This window comes from Hypanus sabinus, chromosome X1, assembly GCF_030144855.1.
Source record: "Hypanus sabinus isolate sHypSab1 chromosome X1, sHypSab1.hap1, whole genome shotgun sequence".
Taxonomy (NCBI): Eukaryota; Metazoa; Chordata; class Chondrichthyes; order Myliobatiformes; family Dasyatidae; genus Hypanus; species Hypanus sabinus.
The window spans coordinates 19,300,356-19,314,805 of NC_082738.1; the positions used below are offsets into that span (position 1 = coordinate 19,300,356).

The 14,450-nt window shown below is 42.5% G+C and overlaps 1 protein-coding gene across 2 annotated transcripts in view; it reads right to left on the reverse strand.

Annotated features, from left to right (window-relative positions):
- The window catches only part of faim2b (Fas apoptotic inhibitory molecule 2b), a 60,646-nt gene that overhangs the window by 32,790 nt on the left and 13,406 nt on the right, over nucleotides 1–14,450 (reverse strand). For both annotated transcript variants that reach the window (XM_059956001.1, XM_059956000.1), the window contains exon 2: nucleotides 5,041–5,218. In XM_059956001.1, coding sequence (XP_059811984.1) covers nucleotides 5,041–5,218 — 178 coding nt within the window. The remainder of the gene's footprint in view (nucleotides 1–5,040; nucleotides 5,219–14,450) is intronic.

Consider the following 14,450-nt stretch of genomic DNA (forward strand, 5'->3'; position numbering starts at 1 on the left):
CAATTTGGTGTTATATGCATATTATTAATTACAAAAATATGGCCACTCATTCCTCAAAACACTTCAGTATAAATTAATATAGCGCCCTTGAGGATGTACCAAAGCATGTAACAACCAATGAAGCACGATTATTCATTGTTTCAATGTACAAAACATGGCAACAAACTTGTGAACAGAAACATGGTATTAGTGAGCTGGTTGAAGAACTTCAAATTGCCCTGCAAGATGATTGTCAACTCAACCAGTTAAAATAGGAAGATCCTTAGCTTAATGAGCTATCCAAAGGACAGGAGGACCTTTCACACAATGCACTGCACTCCCTCACTACACTGAAATATTAAGTTTAGATTTACTTAAGACCATAAACCTATAAGACATAGGAGCAGAATTAGGCCATTCAGCCCATCGAGTCTGCTCCACCATTTCATCACGGCTGATCCCAAAATCCCATTCAACTCCATATACCTGCCCTCTCACCATATCCCTTGATGCCAATAGGAAACCATCAACTTCCGCTTCAAATATACCCACAGACCATGGCCTCCACCGCAGTCTGTGGCAGAGTAATCCACAGATTCATCACTGATTTAAAAAATTCCTCCTCACTTCCATTCCTAAAGCTCGCCCCTCAATTTTGAGGCTGTGCACTCTAGTTCTGGATACCTCCACCATAGGAAACATCCTCTCTACATCCACCTTATCTAATCCTTTCAACATTTGGTAGGTTTCAATGAGATTCCCCCCCCCCCATTCTTCTAAATTCCAGTGAGTTCAGGCCCAAAGCTGCCAGATGCTCCTCATATGTTAACCCCTTCATTCCCAGAAACATCCTCATGAACCTCCTCTGGACTCTCTCCAATGACATATCATCTTATCTGTGATAAGAGGCCCAAAATTGTTGATAACACTCCAAGTGCAGCCTGACTAGTGTCTCATAAAGTTTCAGCATTATCTCCTTGTTTTTATATTCTATTCCCCTTGAAATAAATGCCAACATTGCCAAAGACTCAACCTGTGAATTAACCTTCTGTGGGTCTTGCACAGAGACAGTGCCTGCAAATGGTGTGTTCGAACATTATTATTCCAAGGTCTACCTCAACAACATACTGTAGCCAGAGGTGTCTTTAGCTTCTCCACTGAAAGCCCTTCCTTTCACTCACTGTCTATTGCAGAGATCTGCTCCTCACCTGAGGGAGATTTACCACAAATGACAAGTATTTCCACACAAGCTAACTGGAGCACATCCCCCATGTCAGAGTCAGCCACCTTGGATCCAGCAGGGCTCCTGATTGCAGGCTGGAACCTAGTCTGGCAGTTCCATTTTAAGCAAGGGCAACAAGCTGGCATCACAAGTGTCCAAAAAGCCTGCTTGTATACAAGGGGCACTCACATGGACCAGAGTTGCAGAACTGTTGTCAAGCTGGACACATCAAGGCTCATCCAGGCACAGCTGATGCCAGAGGGGGAAACTACAGACATTGCAAAGCTTTGGAACGAGTCTCTCATTTTCCTTTGCGAACAGTTTAACCAAGAAATGGAATTAGGTGGCCCATATGCCCGTTGCACTGGGATTCAATTAACAGTTGCAAATAAACAGCACAGCATTCCAAAGTGAGGGAAAGACGAAGTCAAATGGCATTCATCACATTTTAATATTATGAGTATTAATAGTCTAACTGGCCACTTCTGCCTTGCTGATTTCATGCAATAAGTGTTTGTACTGAATGACCATGAACTTCCTAATTCCACTTGCAGAAGTGCAGTTCCACACTGTGGCAGAAACCAGCTACTACAGCAATGGACAGATTACAGAACAGTAAACAGATGCCTTTGGCGACACTCATCCATATTTTAATATTAATACATATTCATGGTCTGACTGGTCACTTCTGCCTTACTGACTGCATGCAGTAGGTGTTTATGTTATACAGCAGAGACTGATCCAATGAAGGGATACCAAATAGGAAAAGGGACACAGAGACATATCAGTAATTAAAGAGAGATTTGCAGTTCCAAGCTTTTCCATGAGTTAGACAAGGTGAGAACCTATTGCATTTGGATTTTTGGAAATGCTGGGTTGATTACACTTCTCAAAAGAAAACAGCACACTCTCCCACCCCGTGAACATTGAGAGCACCCATCTCCACCAACATTTGGACAAGCTCTGGACCAACTGTTTGGCAATGGAATTAGTATTAAAAGACGAGGAACAATTAGGGTTTGGTCAGAGAGGCTTTGTGGGTGGGAAATTTTCTCCCAGGAATTTGATGGAGTTCTTTATTTCAAAAGGTTACTAAGAGGATTGATGAGGGCAGGGCAGCATAGATATCATCTACTTGGACTTTAGCAAAAGCCTTTGACAAGGCCTGATATGGTAGACAAGATCAAATGGGAACCAGGATGAGTTAGCCAATCAGATACAAAATTGGCTTGATGGTAGGTGTCACAGCATGGTACTGGGGGTTGTGTATCAGACTGGAGACCTGTGACCAGTGGTGTGTCACAGGGATCTGATATTTGTGATTTATAGCAACGATTGGGATGAGAATGTAGGTGACATCATTAGTAAGCTTGCTGAAGACATCAACATTGGTGGTGTGCTCTGTAAAGGAGGTTATCCAATGTTACAACAGGATCTAGGTCAAATGGGGAAAGTGGTCAAAGGAATGGCACATGGAATTTAGCTCAGGCAATAAGTGATCCATTTTGGAAAATTCAACTCATGTAGTAAATGGGGCCCTGGACAATGTTGCAGAACAGAGATTTAGTGGGACAAAAGTACCTAGTACTGTGAAAGTCGTGGCACAATGGACCAGGTGGCAAAGATGGCATATGGTAAGCTTGCATTTACTGGTTGGGGAATTGAATGCAAGAGTTGGGATGTCATGTGACAGTCTTAGATCATCGTGCGGGCACACTTGGAATAATACGTGCCATTCGGTTCTCATTGTATAAGAAGGATGTGATTAAGCTGGACAGTGCAGAAAAGATTCATGAGGATGCTGCTGGGTCAGAGGGCTTAAGGAGAGAACGGAGAGGCTGGGACTGCATTCCCTGTGGTGAAGGAGACAGAGGTGTGACCTTAGAGGTTTTCCATGAGGGGGCATAGACAAGGTGAATGGTCAGCCATTTTTTTCCCTAAGGTAGGGAGTCAAAAACTAGAGGTCATGAGCTTAAGGGGAGTGGGGACAGATTTAAGGGGACCCGAGACACCTTGGTCAGGATGGATGATTTGGGACAAAGGGTCTGATTGCATGCTGTATACACCTTTATGAACCCCAGCAGCCAATTGAAAAGAGGCTCAAGAGGACCTTTGCTCCCAGTTTGCTGCAAGAAGCTCTAACCATCTAACAAAGAGGAGAACAGAGAATTAACAACACACACTGGGGACCATCTGTCACTGTTACATCTTAAAGCCAGTCTTTCTACCAAGGTGCAACTAAATGTCCTTGCAGCCTCGAGTACAACAGATCACCCTGCGTGATGTTCCAGTTAGAGTCTTTGCTATGACAACCTGCCGTGCAAGACACTTGCAGATTTGTTTACCAGAAAAATGATCAAGACCTATTGGTAAACATGACATCACAATCTTGGCATTCACTTAAAGGTCATAAGACCACAAGAAATTACAGCAGAATTAGGCCATTCAGCCCCATCAAGTCTATTTCACCATTCCATCATGGCTGAGTTATTGTCCCTCTCAACCCCATTCTCCTGCCTTCTCCCTGTAATCTTTGACGCCCTGACTAATCAAGAACCTATCAACCTCTGCTTTAAATATACTCTAAATGATTTGGCTTCCACTGCCATCCGTGTCAATGAATTCCACAGATTCATCAGCCTTTAGCTGAAGAAATTCCTCATTTACATTGTAAAAGGATGTCCTTGTATCCTGAGCCTCAGCCCTCTGGTCCTAAGCTCCTCCTTCCCCACTATAGGAAACATCCTCTCCACATCCACGCTACCTAAGCATTTCAATATTTGATGGCATTCAATGAGTCTCCTCCCACCCCCACCATTCTTCTAAACTCCAGCGAGTACAGGCCCAGAGACATCAAACACTCCTCACACGTTAACCCTTTCAGTCCCAGGATTATTCTCAGGAACCTCCTCTGGACTCTCTCCTATGCCAGCATATCCTTTCTTAGAGAAGGAACGCAAACTGCTCTCAGTACTCCATGTGGTTTGACCAATATCTTAGAAAGCCTCAGCATTACATCCTGCTTTTATATTCTAGTCCTTTCAAAATGAATGTGCAGCATCAGTGGGATGAAGGGCCTATTTTCATGCAGAATGATTCTGAACTGCCATGTTCAATGGTCATAAACACTGGCCTTGTGGACCACTACAGACATCCAATGTATGATTAAGAAAAACAATTTGTGTAAAAGAAAAAAGAGCTAGGACTAGAATACAAGACACTGGTGAACATTTTTGGGCCCTATATCCAAGGAAGGATGTGTTGGCATTGTAGAGGGTTCAAAGGAGTTTCATGAAAATGATTCTGGGATTGAGAAGCTTATATGAGGAGTGTTTGATGGCTCTGGGCCTCTATTCACTGGAATTGAGAAGAGTAAGGGGGGAATCTCATTGAAACCTACTGAATATTGAAAGACCTCGACAGAGTGGATGTGGAGAGGATTTTTCCCATGGTGGGAGAGTCTAAGACCAGAGGAAACAGCCTCAGAGTAGAGGGACATCCATTTAGAATGGAGATAAGAAGCAATTTGTTTGAGTGTGGTGAATCTGGAATTCATTGCCACAGGTGAAGGTCAAATCAATGGGTATATTTAAGGAAGAAGTCGATTAATTATAATTTGTCAGGGCATGAAGGGATATGGGAAGAAGACAGGAAATTAGGGCTGAGAGGGAAATGGATCAGCCATGATGAAATGGCAGAGTAGACTTGATGGGCCAAGTCCAACCTGTCATGGAGTCTTAATGTACAGGGCTTGGGGTTGTATTTTGCTTTTCTTACTAACAAAGTATATCAACACAATTAACACTACAACTGCAATGCACTCAAAATGTTTTACTTACTTGGATCCACATAGGCCCAGCTGGGGTGCATCGGTGCCGATGGTGAAGGGCTGCTATTCTTGGCACCTGCTGTTGCCTCTTCATATGTAGGGGGTGCAGTCGATGCACTCATGGGCTCTCTTTTCTCAGGACCTCCCTGCTCAGCTTCAGGATTGGGGGTTTTGTTCGTGGCAAAGAGCTACAAGACAAAGAGAGAATTGATGTGGGAATGCCTTAGATCTGCAGTATTGGTCAGGAGTCTCTTCACAGTGACAGCCACCTCTTTCGGGAAAGGAAATTAAACTCCCCCTTTGTTCTAGTTAGATCTCGATTTTGCCATATTTATCAGGGCACTTTTGACCCAGGTAGCCTTTGACCACAAATTGTGGTTATAATATAACAAAATTAATTTAGGGCAGAAAATGTCATGATAAACTGGAATCTCTCTTTGAAAGAAGCCTTCTTTCAATTAATCCAGAAGATCACCTGATACCTTAAGAGTCAGAACCTTCACCGATATTTCTACTCCCCTACTGAGTCATACCCAAAACCAATTGGAATTGGTTTATTATTGTCACATGTACTGAAATATAGTGGAAAAACTGTCTTGCATTTTGTTAAGACCATAAGATATAGGAGCAGAATTAGGCATTTCAGTCCATCAGGTCTGCTCCGCCATTCCATCATGGCCAATCCCAGATCCCACTCAACCCCATACACTTGCCTTCTCGCCATATCCTTTGATGCCCTGACCATTCAGGAAATGATCAACTTTTGCCGTAAATATACCCACGGACTTGGCCTCCACCACAGTCCGTGGCAGAGCGTTCCACAGGTCCACTACTCTTTCGCTAAAAAATTTCCTACTTATCTCTGTTCTAAAAGGTCACCCCTCAATTTTGAGGCTGCGCCCTCTGGTTTTGGATACACCCACCATAGGAAACATCCTCTCCACATCCACCTTATCTAACCCATTCAACATTTGGTAGGTTTCAATGAGAACCTTCCCCCCGCCCCCACACACACATTCTTTTAAATTCCATTGAGTACAGGCCCAAAGCTGCCTAATACTCCTGATGTTAACCATGTTAACCCCTTCATTCCTGGAATCATCCTCATGAACCTCCTCTGGACTCTCTCCAACGACAACACATCCTTTCTGAGAAATAGGGCCCAAAAGTATTGTCAGGCTGTACTTGGAGTATTGTCTAGTGTCTTATAAAGCCTCAGCATTATCCCCTTGAAATAAAAGCCAACATTGCATTTGCTTTCTGTACCACAGACTCAACCTGTAAATTAACCTTCTGTCCATACAGATCAAACCATTATATGATGCATTGAGGTAATAGAAGGGAAAATAATTACACATTACAGAATAAAGCCTGACACCTGCAGAAAATAGAGTCCTGATGAGTCTTGGCCTGAAATATCAGCTGTTCATTTATATCAATAGATGCTGCCTGACCTGCTGAGGGCCTCCACGTGGTGGTGGGGGGGGGGGTTGAGTTTTCGTGTGTGGGTGTGTATATGTGTGTATGCTCGTGCGCACTTATGCGTAGAGAATAAGGTGCAAGATCATAATGAGATAAGTTGAGAGGCCAAGAGTCCTTCTTACTGTACAAGAGGCTCACTCAAGAGTCTGCTGACAATGGAATAGAAGCTGTCCTTCAGCCTGGCGGTGCATGCTGTCAAGATTTGGTAGCTTCTACCCAATAGGAGAAGGGAGAATGTCCAGGGTGGATGGGGTCCTTGATTATGCTGGCTGTTTTACTGAGGTATTGTGAAATACAGACAGAGTCCATGTGGGATAGTGGCCATCAGGTTCAGCAGCCGGGTGCTCACAATGACAGACTAACAATCCACAGGTATGGTCTAGTGATTAATTCAAATCTCACTGAAGCTAAGTTAATATGTCACAAAATGGTGTCATGGATTCCAAATTAAATAACATCAACCTCTGAAAAATCTGCTTCATTCATCTGGGAAACAGAGATATTTTCCCAAGTTGGATAACCCACCCCTCTCCCCACAGATAGGTGGGTCACCAACACATCAAGTAGCTCTGGGACCAACAGAAGCATTTGAATGGCCAGCTGACCACTCCTTGCACATGGTCTTCCTGACTTCTGACTCCGAAGTTGTAGTGGGCTCAGCATTGGCAACTCCAATAGAGGGAATTAATGATTTTTCTTCCCTTGCACACTCAAGGCTTTGAATGTGTCATTAAATAGGGTACCTCGAGAGACAATCTAATGATTAGCAGCACAATGCAGAGATGACAAAAAACAGAAGGTTGCAATGAACTGGTTGGACTGGCAAAATTTGCAAGTGAAATTCAGTTTGGGGAAAGCATGAGCTAAAGTATTTGGAAGAACAAAGAAATGCATGATAAATGGTAAGCAGTCAAGAGAAAGAGGGGTTTTGAAGTGCTCACGCAGATCATTAAAAAAATCAGGATAGGTCAGTTAGGAGACTTAAAAGGCATAAAGTTACTTTATGATAAAAGGTTCTTTAAAGGGCATAGGTTTGAAGTAAGTGGTCAAGGGATTAGAGGGAAGGAAGGGAAAATCTACCCACCTTCACATTTTGTTTTCCTTCAACACACAAAATGCTGGAGGAACTCAGCAGGTCAGACATTGTCTGTAGAGGGGAATAAAACCATTAACATTTCAGGCAAGAGACCCTTCATCAGGACTGGCTTGTACTCCTTCCTCTCCCCTCACCTTCTTATTCTGGCTCCTTCCCCCTTCCTCTCCAGTCCTAATGAAGGGTTGTAGCCCAAAATGTCAACTGTTTATCCCCTCCAAAGATGCGACCCAAGTTCCTTTAGCATTTTGTGTGTTGCTCTGGATTTCCAACATTTGCAAAATCTCATGTTATTGCTTTTCTTCAAGTAACACTGGATTACAATGTTTCACAACTCAGTGTGAGAGACTCAGGCTGTGCTTAAAGCCTCGCGATCCTCCACACAAGGAAACTTGGAGACTACAAGCACGGAGCTTGTGTAGCTGAGATTTTTCTGGCTGGTGTTGAGAGCCTGATTTCTGGCAATCTGCTGTTTACTTTCCCTCTGCTTTTTAAACCTCAGATGCTACTGACTCACTCAGCATTTTTCTGCATTTATTTCACAATTCCAGCATCATCTGTATTTTGCTTTGAAGAGCTTTCAAAACCCTATGAATTAGTTCCATGAAGCATCAAAAAAATTTTACACTCTTGTCTGCCCTTACACTTAGAAGGGTGTGGGGTTGAGTCCCACTCCAGAGGCTCAAACACAAATATCTGGGCTTGGTAGAGAAGTGCTGTGCTATCTTTCAAGCAAGATATGAAACCAAGGCCCCATCATCTCCCCCAGGCTGCCACTTAAAATAGCCTCTTGAGATCTTTTATAGGATGGTTGCCCCTCGTGATCTGGCCAACACTTGGTCCTCAACCTGCATCAAAAAGAGGAGTTTTTACTTTGCTGTTTGTGTGATCTTACTGTGCATTAATTAGTAACAGCATTTCAGACAATCACAATGACTCTTACCTCAAAATAAAAAGGGAGGGAACAGCACAGCAGAGCAACAGATAGTGCTGCTGCCTCACAGTCAAAGTGACCCAAGTTCGATCCCAACTTCTGGTGCTGTCTATGAAGAGTTCGAACTTTCTCCCGGTGATTGTGTGGGCTTCCTCTGGGTGTTTCAAGTTTTTTTACTTCAGTGACACAGCACAAAGTAGGCCCTTCAAGCCACACCACCCCAGCACCCCCTGACAAACCCCAAACTAATCTCAGGCCAATTTACAATGATCAATTAACCTATCCAGTATGCCTTTGGATTGTGGGAAGAACCCAGACCACCTGGAGAAAACCCACACATTCTACACGGAGTACATACAGAGTCTCCTTACAAAACAGCGTCAGAACTGAACTCAGAAATGGCCCGAGCTGTAATAGTGTCACACTAACCCCCAAGCTACCGTGTAAGTTTCCTTCTGACATCCCAAAAATATGGAGTTTGGCAGCTTAATTGGCTGCTGCAAGTTGCCCCTGGTGTCAGAAAAGCAGAGTAGGTACATGAGAGAGAATAGGTGCAGGAGATAGGAATGCTCAATGGGCCTCAAAAGGTCTCCTTTTTAAAAAAAAAATAAGTGAAAAGTCCTCCCTTGGCAACAAAACACTTTGGGATGTCCCCAAGCCTGGGAAAGGCACTATCGAAATTAAAGTGCTTTTCACCTTCACCATCAAGCTAGTATATTAATATCTGCTGCTATAAACACATTATCATTTTATCCTTTATTTGTGGATAAAAAGGCCAAGCACCCTCCCCCAAAAATATCACACTACCTTAATTGGAGTCAGATGCTTTCTACTTAGGGAACAACAGATTAAAAAAGATCGTTCACCCTGCTCGACTATGCCAGTTGCTAATTGGCTCAAGACCTACATCAAACTCACCTTTCAGCTTCTCCACTATATTTACCTTTGCATGCAAATACTCAAGTAACTTTGAAATGGAGTCTCCGAAAATAAGCTCAGCAGAGGGTCTTGAAGTTATGATTCACCTACTCCTTTCCTTAAGGAGTTACGCTCTGACACACTACGAGCAAAGAGGATTAGGTCGTCATCGGCTGGGTCACATGGCTCCATCAATTCCCATAAATGGAGATAATACACTAATACTTCAGCAGCAGATCTTCCAGTCTTCTGTGTTGTCGCAGTGGCAAAAAAATAATAGTTGCCATTGACAGCCATTCATAATGTTCCCGATTGTTGCTTCTGACCTTGTTACATGCACATTTTGTACTTGATAGCAGTATCCAACTCCCAAGGTTGAAATGGAACACACATTCACATGACAGATACTTTGTACATTTAGGACAACTACTTATGTCCTAGTAGTGTGTATCATGTAACAATTTAGTCCTGAAATGTCATATTTGCGAATTTAAGGAGCCAAGAAGGGTGCCTGTTATTAGAGAACCCTTAAGATATAGGAGCAAAATTAGGCCTTTTGGCCTATCAAGTCTACTCTACCATTTCATCATTGCTGACCATTTTTCCTCTCAGCCCCAATCTCTTGCCTTCACCCCATATCCCTTCATGATCTGACCAATGAAGAATCTATCAACCTCTGCCCTAAATATACATATAGACTTGGTCTCCAAAGCTGCCCATGGCAAAGAATTCCACAGATTCACCACACTCTCGCTAAAGGAATTCCTCCTCATCTCTGTTCTGAGATGATGCCCCTGTATTCTGAGGCTGTGTCTTCTGGTCCGAGACCCTCAAACCCATGGGAATCTGCAAAGGACTGAGCGCGAATCCATTAGAAATTAACCAGGCCTCCTTTAAGAGATGTTAGTTAGCCCTTGCAATATTTAGTATGATGGCCCCATGCGGATACTATACAAAAGATTCAAAGTACATTTATTATCAATGTATGCAGTATACAACCCTGAGATTTGTCTTTCCCACAGACAACCATGAAACAAAGAAACACCAAGGAACCATGAAAAACAAACAAAAAAAAAACAACTATTCTGGCTATTCCTATGCTTCTCCAGATGCTTACAAATCCTGTCTCTCAGAATATTCTCCAATAATTTGTCTAGCAGTAAGTAAAACTCACTAGTCTAATTTCCAGTGTAATCCCTATTACCCTTCTTGAACAAAGGAATTATATTTGCCACCCTCCAATTATCTGGTACAACTCCTGAGGCCAATAAAAATGCAAAGATCATCACCAAGGCGCAGCGATGTCATCCCTTGCTCCCCAAAGTATATCCATTTCAGCTTGGGGACTTGCTTATCCAAATGCTTTTCAAAAGTTCCAGCACATCCTCTTTCTTAATGTTGCCATGTTAGATCACAAGACCAAAAGAGCAGAACTAGGCCATTCAGCCCATCGAGTCTGCTCCATCATTTCATCATGGCTGATTCAATATCCTCTCAACCCAACCCCATTCTCCTGCTTTCTCCCCATAACCTCGGACACCTTTACTAATCAAGAAACTATTAACCTCCACCTTAAATATACTCAATGTCTTAGCCTCCACAACCACCCATAGCAAGGAATTTCACAGATTCACCACCCACTGGCTAAAGAAATTTCTCATCTCTGTTCTAAATGGACATTCCTCTATTCTGAACTCTCTGGCCCTAGACTCCCCTACCACAGGAAACATGGTTTACATATTCACTCTATCCAGACCCTTCAACATTTGATATACTTCAAAATGATCCTCCTCATTCTACTAAATTCCAGTGAGTATAGACCTAGAGCCATCAATAACTTCTCATACAACAAGCCTTTCATTTCCAGAATCATTCTTGTGAAGCTACCCTGAACCCTCTCCAATGTCAGCACATCTTTTCTTAAACAAGGGGCCCCAAACCTGCTCAAAATGAGGCCTCACCAGTGCCTTATAAAGACTCAGCATTAGATCTTTTCTTTTATATTCTAGTCCTCTCAAAATGAATACTAACATTGCATCTGTCTTCCTCACTACTAACTCAACCTACAAATTAACCTTTAGGGAATCCTGCATGAGGACTCCCAAATCTATTTGCACCTCAGATTTTTTAAATTTTCTCCCCGTTTAGAAAATAGTCTGTGCTTTCAATCCTTCTACCAAAGTGCATGGCCATACACTTCCCAACACTGCATTCCATGTGCTACTCCTTTGTCTAAGTCCTTCTGCAGTCTCTCTGCTTACTCAACACTAACTGCCCCTTCACCCATCTTCTTATTACGAACTTGGCCACAAAGCCATCAATTCCATCATCCAAAATCATTGACATATAGTACCTATAAAATGTATTCATCCCCCTTAGAAGTTTTCATGTTTTATTGTTCTACAACATTGAATCACAGTGGATTTAATTTGGCTTTTTTTTTAAAAAAAAACACTGATCAACAGAAAAAGACTCTTTCGTATCAAACAAGAGTTACAAGTTTCAGTAGCCGAGATGGGAGAGAATGCACAAACAACAACTGTTGGCCGGGTGCTTCACCAGTTGCAGCTTTATGTGACAGTGGCAAAGAGAAAGCCACTGTTGAAAAAAAGAACTCTCGACTAGAGTTTGCCAGAAGGCATATGGGAGCCTCTGAAGTCAGATGGAAGAAGGTTCTAAGGTCTGATGAACCAAAATTGAAGTTTTTGGCCATCAGACTACACTCTATGTTTGGCATGAGCCAAACACCGTGCATCATACAAAACACACCATCCCTACCGTGAAGCATGGTGGTGGCTGCACATCACGCTGTGGGGATGTTTCACTGCAGCAGGTCCTGGAAGGCTTGTGAAGGTAGAGGGTAAAATAAATGCAGCAAAGTACAGGGAAATCCTGGAGGAAAACCTGATGCAGTCTGCAAGAGATCTGTGACTTGGGAGAAGATCTGTTTTCCATTAAGACAATTACCCAGCATAAAGCTAAAACTACACAAGAATGCCTTAAAAACAACAAAATGAATGTCCTGGAGTGGCCAAGTCAGAGACCCGACCTCAATCCAATTAAGAATTTGTGGCTGGACTTGAAAAGGGCTGTTCACTCACAATTCCCATGCAATCTGACAGAGCTTGAGCAGTTTTGTAAAGAACAGGGAAAAATTGCAGTGTCCAGATGTGCAAAGCTGATGGAGACCTATCCACACAGACGCAAGGCTGTAATTGCTGCCAAAAGCTAAATTCTGATTTGAAGGGGGTGAGTAATTATGTAATCAATTACTGTATTTAGTAATTGTAGTAAATTTAGACTAATTTGTAGAAATTTGTTTTCACTTTGACATGAAAGAAACATATTCTGTTGATCAGTGTCAAAAAAGCCAAATTAAATCCAATGTGATTCAATGTTGTAAAACAATAAAGTGTGAATATTTTTATAAGCACTGTATAACAAAAAAAAAGTGGTCCTAATACTGACCTTGCAGAATACCGGCAGTTAACCAGAAGAGGCTCCCTTTATTTCTACACATTGCCTCCTGCCAATCAGCAAATGCTTTATCCATGCTCATATCTTTCCTGTAATACCATGGGCTCGTAGCTTGTTAAGCAGCCTCATGTGTGGCACCTTGTCAAAAACCTACTGAAAATCCAAGTGTACAACATCCACTGACTCTCCTTTGTCTATCCTGCCTATTATTTCCTCAAATAATTCCAAAAGATCTGTCAGGCTAAATTTTCCCTTAAGGAAACCAAGCTGACTTTGGCCTATTTTATAATGTGTCTCCAAGTGCCCGGAGACCTCATCCTTAATAATGTTGCAATTAAACCCACATCTACCACTTCCGCTGGCAGCTTGTTCCACAGTCACACTACTCCTTTTCAATATTTCACCTTTTAACCAAAACTGTGGCCTCTAGTTGTAGTCTCACCCAACCCAAGGAAAAAAGCCTGCTTCCATTCACCTTTATCTACACCCCTCCTAATTGTGTATAACCGTGATAAAAATCAGTCTCCAGTCCTCCAGTTCTGAGCTGGATTGAGTAAGGAATAGATTTCCAACAGCACAGGGAATCAGCAAGATTTAAAAAACAAAAATTACACAAATTATGAAGATTGGCTATTTCCATAAGGCCATAAGACACAGGAGCAGAATTAGGCCATCTGGCCCATCGAGTCTGCTCCGTCATTCCATCATGGCTGATCCTTTTTTTTAAAAAATCTCCTCCTCAACACCAGCTAAAGAAATTTGATTTATGCTCTTTTGTGGTTTAAAGAATGAGGTGACCTCATCAAAATACAAGAGATTCTAAGGAGACACAACAGGGCAGATAACTCAATGTTTCCACTAACAGAAAAGTCTCAAAAGAGGGCACATAGTAATAGGATTAGGGACAGTCATTTCAAACTAACATTTTACTGAAGCCATTTCCTGAGAGAAATGGAAATGAGTTTTTTTGCTCCAGAGGTACATGGATGGCAAACATTTGGGACACTTAAAGAGGAGGTAGGTAAAACCTTGAGGGTAATGGGGAACAGGCACAAGAGTCAGAGGCCCAGGACAGGTCAGTTACAAGACCATAAGACACAGGAGCAGAATTAGGTGACTTGGCCCAGATTCCGCACCATAGGAAACATCCTCTCCACATCCACTCCATCCACGCATTTCAATATTTAATAGGTTTCAATGGGATCCCCCTCATTCTTCTAAACTCCAGCAAGTGCAGTCCCTGAGTGATCAAGAGCTGCTCACACATTAACCTTTTTGTTCCCGGCATCATTCTTGTGAATCTACTTGGGACCCTCTGCAATGTCAGTACATCGGTTTCTAGATCAGGAGTCCAAAACTGTTCACAATACTCCAAGTATGGTCTGACCAATGCCTTATAAAGCCTCAGCATTACATCCTTGTTCTTGTGTTCCAATCCTCTCAAAATGGATGGTAACATTGCATTTGCTTTCTTCACTGACTCAACCTTCAATTTAGCATTTAGGGGAACCGTGCA